Here is a 12,543-nt window from a genome sequence, read left to right as displayed (position 1 = left end):
GATAACGCATATCGACGCACGAGGCACGGTGTGCAGATGCGTCGATATCAGCAGACCAACTGGTGGTGCCTTGTTAACACTGTACTTCAGAGCACTGCTTTGTCGTACAGGAGTGTAATAAGCGATGGTAAAGATATCATAGGCTGTCACCGGTTGCTACCGTGCCGCTTGCGGAAAACGTTGCTGACCTGAGTGAGGCGAACGTCATGAAAAACGTCGAGGCTCGAGCTGTCCCAAAGGGGAATCGCAGGTCAGCAGCGAGTATCTGGGCGCTTGCCCTCCAGCCCACGAAGCGAAAGATAACGGTGCCGAGGCGGCCACCGAACAACCTTGAACATCCCCATGTTTTCCTTCCCCCCCGCTCATCATTTAAAAATCTCTTTGCCTTCTTCCAACCGGGCCTCTGGAATCAATGCTCCAGTATTATGCAGCTAGAGGTTGCTGTTACTTGATAATTACCTTCCGTATCCAGATTTCCCGACTAATTCTTCAGTAATGGGTCTTGGCGAACCCTGGGAAGTCGGCGCTGGTAGGACAATGGGAGGGGGTGCTGGACACCGAGACGTCTCGCAAACGAAACCGCAAACTCCAGACCAGAACTGCCGCACGGGCGGCAATCCGGAACGCTGGTTGGGCTCGCTGAACGTCGGCCAGGTGTCCAGTCAACTCACAGATGGCCGGCATCGACCGCACATTTGTCGTTTTGTCCCGATTCCCGCTGTCTCGGGTCGATGGTGGGGAGGGCGCTGACAGCTTCAAAAGCGCCCTACCGGCCATTGGTCGCTCTGGCTGCGTTGGAGCACTCCACGACCACGGTCTGGGCGGGAGTAGAGGGCTTGTCGACAATGAGCGGTCCAGAGAGGCTGGGGTGTGATGGTGCTTGAGCACGTCGGTTGTTGAACGTCAAACGACTGGGAAGGTCGGGCGTCGCCTCTCTTTTCAATTACGTACAAACCGTGCCGCTAACACTCTTACGGACAGGCCCAGGCCCTATTCCGCCATCCTTGGGTTGCGCAATGCGTCACGGAATGCACCAAGCGAGGTTAGCATCTCCGCGGCCGATGTAACACATCAAAAATGGCCTTCGCCCTTCGTCTTCAACCCTTGGACATTGGGTCCGAACAATGACCGAGATAGCAAGTACAGACTACGGAGTACTTTAACTCGCACGGCCTGGCTAGCCCGCCCTTCCCCGCAATACGCTGCTGACGGATGGGCTCCGAATCGCGGGGAACAGGGTGCCGGGGATGATGCTGGCGCCGAAATATCGCCAGGCCCGACTACTCCTTGTAGGCGCCGGTTCGCTCCGCATTGTGCAGGCCCAAAGCTCACCACGCAGTCGGATCCGTCATCCCGCATGGGGAGAAGCAGAATTTTGTGTCACGGGTTCATGCTTCAGACGACATTACCGGAACCTCGGAGCTACCACATTAGGTGGACACGATGCGTTGGCAAGCGACCAGGATACTTTGATGATATCTTCCCTACATCGGGGTTCTGTTTATCCAATCTGCTCTTCAGCCGAGTCGTTAACCGATTGGGCTCCGAAATTTCGCGGTGATCAACCCGACCTCATTACCGCCTTCTCACATAACTGCATCTCCAATCCTTCTCCGTCCGTGCACGCCATTCCCGTACGGGATTGCACTATCGTGTCTCCTGAGAACCGGCCATGGCGAGAAGCACTCAAGCCCATCGGGCCAGACCGGTCCCCGGCCCAGCCACGGATCGTTGAGCCTGAATATAGCTTAACCAGGATCTCGGCATTCGATAGCCCCTGTCTGATCCCTGTGTTTGTCCCAAGACCCGTGACGAAGAAAAGAGGTGGGGGTTAAACCAAACCCCTCCGTTGAGCAGCTTCGCGATGAAGGTATCGGGACCAGGGTCACTCCGGGTCTAGATCGGGACCGCCAACATCGCGTTGCAACGCGGAGGGCTTTCCGGCACAGATGTATGAAGCAGGTCTTGATCAATCCACCGAGGTTCGTCGTGGGGCAGCCCTAACGGTTCTGGTTTTCTATTGCAAGGTGATAACCCCCGGGGGTATCAACCATGTTGCCGGTCTAAATATCGGCAAACCGTGAACCCGTTATGAACGGCACGGTCGGTTTCATGCCCTCGAGAGCGGATCTCAGAGCGGGGCATCACAAATCCATCAAGCAAATTCCTGACAGGCCATACTGCGTTCAACACTATAGTATGTGTCACAAAATGATCCCTAGATGGAGAAATAAAAGGCTACCGCCCAGAGCTCGCTCCATCGGAGAGTGATACACCCTGGTGTCTCGTGGCCTTGACGCCAGGTTAGAGACCGCGGCACTGTCCCAGGCACGCCTGTTTATAGCAGTAACATCGTCTAAACAGATATAGTCAGAATGGCTATGCTCACTCCGAGGCAGCGTGCTGCTAAGGTTTACACAGGGCTGTGCTTGGCGGCGTGCGGTATAAGCCACTTTTGGGGAAGTGTCGAGCAGAGGATACAGCCTGGTGTCTAACGCGTTGCCATATTCTACTCCTCCCCCGTGGCCCGCCACGAGACCCAGGAACCACATGTCATTTCATTAGGCCATGTATCTAAACATTTCTAACTAGGTAGTAGCTATCCCCACTAACAGCCCCGCGGAGATCTAGGTAAACAGCCCTTGCGCCATCCATGCAACACCGGGTTTGGTACCCGGCAGGCCGCAGTTTTATAACTGCAGCACCTGTTTTCCCTGTCCCCGTCGAAACGCAGGAACAACTCTGAGGTGGCGCCCAGGCCCTGTTTCATCACATGGTAGAAAAAGAGCTACCATGAAGCAGAGAACGCCCATCTCTAAGCAAGAGCGCTGCCAGCGCCGAAGAATATCCGTGTGGATCTGAATCCTCACGGAGTCGAATCAACGACGGATGTGGCAGCGCTGCCCGCTATCAGTAGATTTGTGATCTCTGGGATGCCCGCGGACAGCCTCAAGTGGCCGGTGCGCCGGGGAGCCTCTCAATAACGTATTTGCCCTTGGCGCAAGACATGATGGGCACGCCTGGGACCTTGCGGATTCTCCTCTTTAGGTCGCGGTCGTTTGCTATGAGGCAAGTTAGATAGGTATATTACGCAGAGAAAGCATACAGTTATGATGCCGGGCACGTACTGGCAACAATGTAGATGCGGTGTTTTTGGATGCGGTCCACGATGCACTAAGCCCGTCTCAGCCCATAACACTTTTTGGCGAGGGGAGTGGAGTATCTACGAACGTCGTCGGCATAGGTGCCTTTGTGATCGCAGGTTAGACGCGTCCATCTCTCATCGCGGGCAACTAGGTAAGGGTTAGCTGTCGCGCTGCGGCCTGGGGAAGACGGAGGATGAACATACTCATCAATGCCACCCTGTACTTGGGACCGAGTTTCTCCAACTCACTGTGACGGTTGTCAGTCTCGAGACGGTGTCTCACATATTAAGGGTAGTGTCCTACGCCATAACACAGGATGTGATGATGATGTTGCACGAGGCGTAAAGGCAGTCCATGGCCTGGACGGAGTTAGTAAGCTGCCTGGCAAGCGGGGAAGACAGCACATACTGTCTCTAATAGAGGCAACTTGGCTCCCACGGTCCTTGATAGGAAGTTGGTATCCTAAAACATGTCAGGAACAATCGCCTCCCCGTTCTCCCCTGGCTGACATACTACTAGGACTTGATAAGGCTATAAATAATTGCATGTTAGTGTCCACCCAACCATAAAGTTAAATGAGTACTTACAGGAACCAGAGCTGTGTTGTGCTGGAAGAACATGGACGAAGGCATCTGGGGCCTGCAATACCATGTCAGCGAAGAACGTGACCGACTGATGGTAGAGAATAGGGAGACGCACACTTCCCGCACCGCCTCCTTTTCCTTCTTCTTCAGCTCCATCTGCGCCTTTTTGACGGCCTCCTCCTTGCGCCGGTCGTCATTTCGGCCGATCATCCGCTTGACCTGTGCCAGCTGTTAATCAGGGAGGTGCTGAGGGTCAAGTATCAAGGTCACGTGCCGTAGCGAATTTTCTGGTCCGTTTGGCGACACCCATGTTGAAGTCGTTCGTATGCGCCGGCTATACGAGCTCCGAATGAAAACTCGAGAGTAACGGGCCGAAATGGTTGGTGCAAAGATAACGTGTTTTGCGGCTCAAAAATGGTTCGTTTATGCCGGCGATTGAAAAATTCAGTGATTCGTCTTCGTCGTGGCAACGGTTCACAGGGCGCGCTCAGAGTCAAGGCTTGCAGGGCAGATGCACCCTTGGTGCAGCGGGCACGCAGGGACAGCTGGCGCCGACTGCCGGGGCGAGGGGCAGTCAGGGACCACAGGCTAAAATTGGGAGCCGTCATCGCGCGTTCCAGATTAGGAGGGACTTGTGTGCACAGTGTAAGTGGACCACGTCGCGCCAATCAGCCATCTCTGCTGCAAAGCACGTCATGGCTGCTTCCAGAATGTCAGACATGCAGGGCGCGATATCAGATGATGGCCCCAAACAGAGGGTGCGAGCTGCAATCAGCTGCAAGCACCCGGAGAACCCTGGGTGTAAGGGGCAGAACATCCTAAGATCCCTATTTCACGAGACCTCTGGGCAAGGTAAGCTTCAATGCCTCGAAAGATGTTGAGCGGAGGCATAAGGTGGGAGGCCGTGTCGACTCCTGTCCATACCGTATACGCAGGTACCAGGCTACCCCTTAGGTGAGACAACCGGCAGAGGAATGGCGCCCTTCCCAGTCTGCGCCGGACCCTGTCTGCCCTGCCTTGCACTGCCTGGGGCCCGTCATGAACCATCATCTCCTTTTTCCTGCTGGGCAATCCCGAGTCTCCCCTTCGCCATTCCTTCCGACATTGCCAACCGCCATGAAATAACTCAACGGCGCCATCAAACTACCCACTTCTCTCTTCTTGCAGTCGGCCGTTGAAAAATGCGCGTCGCATCCTCTCGTTTGTATTTGTTTTGAGACTACCGCCCGCGTTCGTCCGATCTGTCCAGTCGCAGCCCTCGGTTGTGAGACCTCGACGGCGTACCCTTAGCTCAGCCGCTTCCACACAGCCCAAGAGAAACCCCCACTCGGACTTCGCTCACTCGAACGTGGCCGCATCCCCCTCGGTCGGCACCAGCAGCCGGCGTGTCCGGACAATCATCAGACCCGGCCGAACCGACTTTACTCGTAGCCTTGTTACCTCGTCGCCGCTGAGCGATACACACGCCGCCATGGAGTCCTCACGACTCTCGCTGAAGCGCGCCTTGCTTCTCACGGCTTTCTTTGCGGCGGGTGTCTTGGCTCAAGATGACGATGAGGATGAAACATCACAGAATCCTCCGGCGCAAACTAGCACTCGGCCCGCCGAAACCACACCAACACCAACCCCTCGCCCGACTCCGACCTCCTCCGAGTCGAGTGCAGAAACAGAGGAATCTTCGTCGTCTTCATCATCACCAAGCCCACGACCTACGCTCCCCGGCCTCAGTACCTCCTCGACGACACAGAGCATCCTATCCAATATGCCGACCGTTTCCCGTGGCGTAATCCCCACGCATCCCCCTCCGGGGATCCCGCCGACCCGCAACGCTCCGTTTATGAACCACTCTACCCTCCCCGAGGGCACCGTCTTCATCGCCGTGGGCGCCATCATTGGCGCTTTTCTCTTAGCCGTCCTCGCCTGGCGGGCCATCGTGAGCTGCCTGCTGCACCGGTCAGTTGAGCGCGCCGCCATCGCCCAGCACGCAGCCAACAATGCCGGTGTCAGGGGAGGCGACAAGGCCGCCGCGGCGTTCCCTGCCCCGCCCGCCCAATTCTACAAGTACATCGAGCGTGAATCATCCGCCTCCCTCGCCGGCGCCGGGATAGGCGGGTCGACCGGAAGGAGAACGCACCGCGGCCCGACTCCGTCGGCCACACCCAGCCAGACGAACCTGTTCTTCTCACCTACAGCCGCTGGCTCATCCTCGGGCTTAGCAGGCGGCTCCAACCGTGACTCGGCACGCTTCCTACCCTCTGGCTTTTATGCATCGGCCTCTCCCGTGCCGGGGCAGGCCGGCAGCCACCCCGGACACGGCAATTCGATCAGCATGAACACGCTGCGGCCTTCATCGCGCGGGCGCGGCGCCGGCCTGGGTCCCTCGCCGCCCGAGTCGCCCGATGTCGGGCCCAGAGTGGTCTCGCGGAACTTCAGTACCAGCTCGCTAAACCTGAACCGGCCGCCGAGTCCCGGCGCGAGGGCGCCCAGTGCATATCTGGACGATTTGTTGGATGAGCAACCTGGGATGTTCCCTCCTGCTGGAGGGAGTCCATCGCCTCAGGGCCATAGGGGACGGTATTGATAGGTTTTGATAATGTCGGCGAGTTCTAAAAAGAAAAAAGCGCAGGGGTTATCTACGAATTTGTTCACCTATTTTAATTACAACGGGGGTCGGTGGGGGAAGGGAAAGGGGGTGGTGTTGGTCCCACTTGGAGCGCCTGCACTCCAGAGTATTTTGTGCTTGAAGAAGGGACTAGGAGTACCTCGGAGTTGGTTCAACGGCCGGGACGTCTACATGTCGAGAGTGTCTCTTACTTTCCGTTTTCTTCCACCAAGCACGGCATTAGAAAGGTGTCGAGTTATCGGGCGAACGGGACCTTTTTTCCTTTCTTCACCATTTATTCCCCCTTGAGCAGAAAGCCAAACGCCTTCCTTTTCTGCTCATCGACAGTAATGAATATATCCTATTAGGCTACTCCCTATTCTCATGTTTTTAGTGTAATCCCGTCTCGTGAAACGCCCATACCTAAATCAAGAAGCGACAGGATCCAATCGTCCTGTTTTCGCTCCACATGCCCACCCCACAAACCTCGTCCTTGTCACATAGCACAGCAGCCGGTAGACGTACCGCAAACCGACGGGCCTGTCCATAATGCATGTTTCTCTGTACGACCGCAGGCGATTCAATCGATCTGGATAGGACGCCGCGCGGTTGTGGAACAGCAAGGAGCGTTGGAAATATACATGTATGCATCTGTACGTCATTCCATCCCTGTGTGCATACGGACATGCGGATGACGAGGAATGCTACCGATAGTAGGTATCGTATTTCCAAGACGCAACGCATCCGCCTGCTCGTACTTACCCAGACTCAACGTTGCTGTTTCTTCTGGTTCTCTTCTCCGCCATGTAAATACATCACCTAACGAATACATGTATATATGTATGTATGGAGCTGAAGGCTGGATCTGCACTACTGATTTTGTAGGCTGATGTTGTGGGATATACATCTAGCGACTTCCGAGACGATGGACGGGTTCCGCGGCGTGGTTTGAGAAGAAGTGCGGCCCTGGACATACACGCCTAAGGAATTTCCTCGAATCAATTGGGTCATGAGAAAGTTGTCACAGGAAGACAATCCATCGAGCTGGATATTTCCTTGTTTCACTTAGTCGTCTCTATTTCATGGGGGGTACTTTTCTGCAATGTTATAATATCTGTATCGCTGTATCTCGCGCTGTCCGGCCCTGTTTATACCCCCAAACTCCAGAATGCAAGCATCGTCCTGGCAGTGCTTGCATATACGTTATCCAAACACCCTTTGGCCCATCCAAAGTTAGTCAACCACTGATTCACTGGTCCACCCCTAGCTCCTCCCTCGCCCCATGGATGTCCTCCATCCTTATCCCGCTACGATCGCACATGCCCCTGAAAATCCCGCCCATCTTCCATAGTTCCAGCGGCGGGCCCATCTCGGCAATCCTCCCCTTATCCATCACGCAAATACGGTCATACCCAATAATAGTCCGCAGGCGATGGGCGATGCAGAGCAGCGTCTTGCCTCGAAATCCATTGGCAATAGTGGCCTGAATCTTGTCGTCCGTCTCCATGTCGACGCTTGACGTCGCCTCGTCGCACACAATAATCTGCGAGCCGCGTACCAGAGCACGGGCGAGCGCCATCAGCTGGCGTTGGCCGAGCGAGAAATTGAGGCCGTCTTCCTCTACAGGAGAGTCGAGGTGGATCCGGCCTGTTGTGCTCGTGGTGGCTACTGCGGAGTTGTCGTTTGACGATGATGGCGCGTTCGCGTCTGAGCCCGAGTTCGCTGCCCCGCCGGATGGCTGTAGGTTTGGGCTCGGTCCGCCGTCGGCTGGCACAAGATCGGCCTGGCGAAGGGCAGACCATAGCTCGAGATCGGTGTGTTCGCCAAAGGGGTCGAGGTTGCTGCGTACGGTGCCGCGAAAGAGTGCAGGGTCCTGTGGGATGATGGCGAGGCGCGAGCGCAAGTCCTGAAGGCCGATGGTGGAAATATCGAGGCCGTCGATGGTGATGTGGCCTCCTGAAAGCTCGACCAGCCGGAATAGGGTCGACATGATGGAGCTCTTGCCAGCGCCGGTGCGTCCAACAATGCCGATACGTTCCCCACCGCGGATATGCATGCTGAGGCCCTGCAAGACGAGGGGAAGGTCTGCTCGGTACCTCATTTCGACGTTGTCAAAGATGATTTCGCCCTTTTCCGGCCATGTTTTGCGTACTTCAATCGTCTTTGCTGGCGCCTCCTCCTCGAGTTGTGTTCCATAGTAGAGGATACGCTCAACCGCATTCATGCCGTTCTCAACCTCGGCCAGCTGCCGGACAGTAAACTGAATCATGCCGACAATTGCTAGGATGTATGACAGAACAAGACCACCGATCGATGGAGCGACTGAGAAGCGCGATGTCACGACCAGGATTCCAGTAGTGAAAAAGAGGGCGGTGCCGATCATGTCGAGCCGCACTGACAGCCACCTCTGGTTAGAGTACGTGAGAAAGTAAGCCGAGTCCATCTCGTCGATCGCCTTGCGGAGATCGGCGATGAACCAATCCTTCAGACCATAGGCCCGGATGCTAGCAACGCCAGACAAGCCCTCGCCAAACTTGGCAAAGACGGTAGAACGGAGAACAGACTCGAGACGCTTGACCTCTCGAGCCGACGCTCGGTAGTAGCCCGCGGCAAATATAAACAAGATAGCCAGCGGCACCAGCGCGATCGCAAAATAATGGAAGAAGGCGATAATCAGGGCAAAAACAGCAATGATGCTACCAATGCTGAAGAAGTACATGCGCATCGCGTCCGAGAGGTTGTTGTCCATGACATCGACGTCGCGGCTGAAGCGGTTCGTGATGCGGCCGAGGGGGGTTGTATCGAAGAAAGACATAGGGGCGCGTAGGACTCTCGTGATAGCGTTTCGTAGCATCGTCTTGCTGGCAAACGTGCCGTATATGGAGAGAGACACCATAAAGGCAAACATTGTCACCGCTTGAGCAGCCCCCAGGGCTGCATAGACACCAATGTATATCCCCGTCGAGAGACTGAAGCTGTCTGCGGTCCAGTATGCCAGCCAGAGACTGGTCACGATGTTGGTCCCTTGCGAGAGAATCAGGAGCGCAAGGACAATCGGGGCATTGAAAATGGTGCCCGAAGCTCTGGTGTAGGAAGCGTAGACCGACCAAGGCACACTCGCCAGAGCTCTCTCTTCGGCCTGCATGAGCCCTTTGCCTTTCTTTCTCTTTTTGGACTGGACGTCTTCGCCCTGAACTTGAGTAACTGCACCCCCGTCCTTTTTCTCTTCAACAGCCGTGGACTCCATGAGCTGCTGGAACCCCTCGGAGTTCTTCATGAGATTGTCGAAAGTGTCAATCGCCTGGATCTTGCCCTCTTCCATCCAGATGATCCGGTCACAGCGACTTAGAACCCAGAGCTGGTGTGTTGCCAAGATCCGACACTTGTCCTTGAGCAAGCCGAGAATGGCGTTGTCAAAGATGTGACGACCGACATGAGCATCGACGGCGCTCAGTGGGTCATCCATCAGGACAATATCCGCATTGAAATAGATGGCCCTAGCGATGTTCAACCTCTGCTTCTGGCCCCCGGATATTGTGATACCCCGTTCGCCGATTTCGGTCATGTCATGATTAGGCAGCATGTCGAGATCCGGCTGCAAGGCACAACTACGGGTGATGTTAGCCCACGCTAGAGGGGCAGGCCGGAGATACTTACGCATTGATGACCTCGGCATACCATTCCTTGTCCATCTCTTTTCCGAAAAGAATGTTTTCCTGCACTGTCGTGTTCTGGATCCAGGCGTATTGTGGACAGAATGCCCTCGAGGCGCCTAAGACAACTTCGCCACTTGTTTTACGCATGTCGCCAGCGAGCGCGGCTAGCAGGGATGTCTTGCCGCTGCCAACGGTACCAATGACGGCAACAAGCTCCTTTCGGCCAATCTCAAAGTCCAGATCCTGAAGCTTGAACGGCTCGCGCTCTTCTACCAGGGTGCTAGCCTCTTCACTGGAATCGGTTGGTGGGCTGTCACGCTTTCCGCCTTTTGTATCCTTGCTCTGCCCCTTTCCTCGTTTCCGTTTTGAAGGCCCGCCAGCCGTGGTCTCATCCTCTTGGGCTGTCGTCCTCTCCCAAGTGAAGGATGCATTGCGCACCTCGACAGCATTTGGAGCGTCAGCGTCGAATATCGCCTCCTCCTCCTGCTCCTCCGCCAACAGGAACTCCTGAATACGTGAAAGCGACGACCACGCGTCGGTCGCCTGGCTTATGACCAGGGGAAGCAGGGTCAAAGGCATTCTCAACCCGTTGAAAAGGGCCAGCGAGGAGAATACCTCTGCAGGAGCGAGGTTGTGTTGGGTCAGGGAATAGGTGATGAATGACAACATCGAGGCAAAGATGGGCAATGAAAGGCTCACGGCCAAGATTGCGTTGCGGATGGCCAGCAGAACCTGGATGGCGGAGATCTCACGACTTCGGAGCTCCTCCAGGCGTTTCAGAAAGGAAGCTTCCCAGCCGAAAAATTTGACGAAGCGGACCGACTGCAGTATCTCTTGCGTGAGGCTCACTCTTTGGTCCGTGATTTTGTTGATGGCTCTTCTCCGAACGAAGAGGCTCTTGATAGCGTTTGTGAGCACAGGCACGCCGATTACCAGCAGAGCAAAGCCAGCCAAGGCGCTGTAGGTGAGGTTGACCAGAAGCATGACGAGGGTTATAAGACAGGATAGGGGACCCGTCCAGATCACATGAAACATGCCAGATGCCTGGTCGACTCTGTAGGTATCGACACTCATCAAGTTGGTCTAGAGGATCGTCAGCCTGCATGCTGGATTCTAAAGGATTCCCGCCCTCTCCGTAACTTACGATCCTTCCATTGCTCCAACCGGCGCCGTCGCCAGACACGCCCGGTTGGTTCTTGAGGGACTTCTTTTTGCTCTTGGGCATCTTCTCCTCGCCCTGCTTTTCGGCGGCCCTGGCGGCTGGGATGTCAGGGAGCTCCGCGCCTCCGGCTCTGGCACGTCCTGATATCACCATCGACTTCTCGTAGATCAGGCTGATGAGAGAGGCTCTTGACATGCCGCCTACGAGCATACCACGGTATATGAAGTGGTTGATGCCCAAACTTTGCAGAATTTGCATGGCCGTGACCCCGAACACGAGGCCCAGGCCGGCGCCGATGTGCGGTGCGGGAAGCCCCTGAGAGCTCGCATTATAGGCATCGGTAGCGAACTGGATCAGATAACGCAGGGCGAAGGGTGACATGACCTGAAGGATGGCAGCCACTAGCTGGCAGAGGCCGCCTAGCCAGAACTCCCAGAAGAAGGTCTCGTGCATGGCCCAGATAAGCGGGTACTTGTCGCCGTTGGCCACACGGCGCTTGAACGAGGCTCGCATCTTTTCCGTCAGAGGGTCGACCGCGCGGTCCGGGTTGACGCGGTAGATGTCGTTGAGTTCAAGCCGTCGTTTGTAGCCCGTCGCCATTAGCGGAGCGATCCACTGGAATATCATGGCGCTGAAGAAGCCGGCCTTGTACTCGGGACACACTTCTCTTTCCCGTGGCACTGGGGGTATCTTGCCCCATCGTAGCGGGTTCGGCTGTTTGTACCATGGCCTCGGCTCGGGCAGCTTGTCGGTCGTCGTTGCACTGGCGACGCTGGTGGCAGTAGCACTGCTTCTCATGCGGTTCAACCTGTTCCTCCCGTCGCCATCCTCGCCCCCTTCCACCGCCCTGTCGGCAGCATCGATACCATCCGCCTTTGTCTCTTTGCCATCAGGAAGCGGAGTGCCATGAGAGGATTGGGAAGGCGTACTTGTCAGAGGACTCGGGGGACTGGTTTCTTTCCCCTTCTCATGCAGTCCATCTGCCATGATAGAGGCACAAGCCTCTGTTGAGGCGTGGGAAGTGCCAAGGTGGATTCGTGATGGGGGGGAAGACGGAGCTTAAGGCAACTTGACCCTAGAAGAAGAGCTTGGGGGAAGAGATTCCTAACGGAGCCAAACCGGTGGCTTGTGCCCAGGAATTATGACGGGGGACTGTGATAATGAGCAGCAGTGGCCCCACTGTCACTTGACTAGTCCACTGTGAACGGGAATAAAAATAAATGGATCAGCGCGCGCACGAGAGACAAAGAGAGAGAGGGCGAGAGAGCGAGAGCGAGAGCGAGAGCGGCGGCCAAGGAGATTGCTTGCATATGTATAACACGTGTGTACACATGCTTAGGAAGCAGGCACGGGAAACGGAAAAGAAAAAGAAGCAACACTGCGGTTTGCAGCA

The 12,543-nt window shown here is 55.8% G+C and overlaps 3 protein-coding genes across 3 annotated transcripts; 1 reads left to right on the top strand and 2 right to left on the bottom strand.

The window, feature by feature from the left end:
• Positions 1-2,949: 2,949 nt before the first annotated feature.
• Positions 2,950-4,040, bottom strand: FCF1 (rRNA-processing protein fcf1; the record flags this gene model as incomplete). The annotated part of the gene is made up of 10 exons (XM_071060665.1): positions 2,950-3,062; positions 3,129-3,174; positions 3,232-3,293; positions 3,350-3,393; positions 3,450-3,505; positions 3,555-3,608; positions 3,660-3,677; positions 3,734-3,785; positions 3,846-3,958; positions 4,005-4,040. 10 exons carry the CDS (start codon positions 4,038-4,040, stop codon positions 2,950-2,952), a joined length of 594 nt encoding a protein of 197 aa, XP_070916766.1.
• A 1,161-nt stretch (positions 4,041-5,201) lies between these two features.
• Positions 5,202-6,311, top strand: MFIFM68171_05244 (uncharacterized protein; the record flags this gene model as incomplete). The annotated part of the gene is made up of 1 exon (XM_071060664.1): positions 5,202-6,311. One exon carries the CDS (start codon positions 5,202-5,204, stop codon positions 6,309-6,311), a length of 1,110 nt encoding a protein of 369 aa, XP_070916765.1.
• A 1,270-nt stretch (positions 6,312-7,581) lies between these two features.
• YOR1 (ATP-binding cassette transporter yor1) lies at positions 7,582-12,137 on the bottom strand (the record flags this gene model as incomplete). Its single annotated transcript, XM_071060663.1, has 4 exons — positions 7,582-9,940; positions 9,990-11,071; positions 11,133-12,031; positions 12,080-12,137. 4 exons carry the CDS (start codon positions 12,135-12,137, stop codon positions 7,582-7,584), a joined length of 4,398 nt encoding a protein of 1,465 aa, XP_070916764.1.
• Positions 12,138-12,543: the final 406 nt, after the last annotated feature.

The sequence above is a fragment of the Madurella fahalii genome (genome assembly GCF_045866475.1).
Source record: "Madurella fahalii IFM 68171 DNA, scaffold_2, whole genome shotgun sequence".
Classification (NCBI taxonomy): Eukaryota; Fungi; Ascomycota; class Sordariomycetes; order Sordariales; genus Madurella; species Madurella fahalii.
The sequence above is the reverse complement of the archived record's forward strand: the minus strand, read 5'-3'. Positions and strand labels throughout refer to the sequence as shown.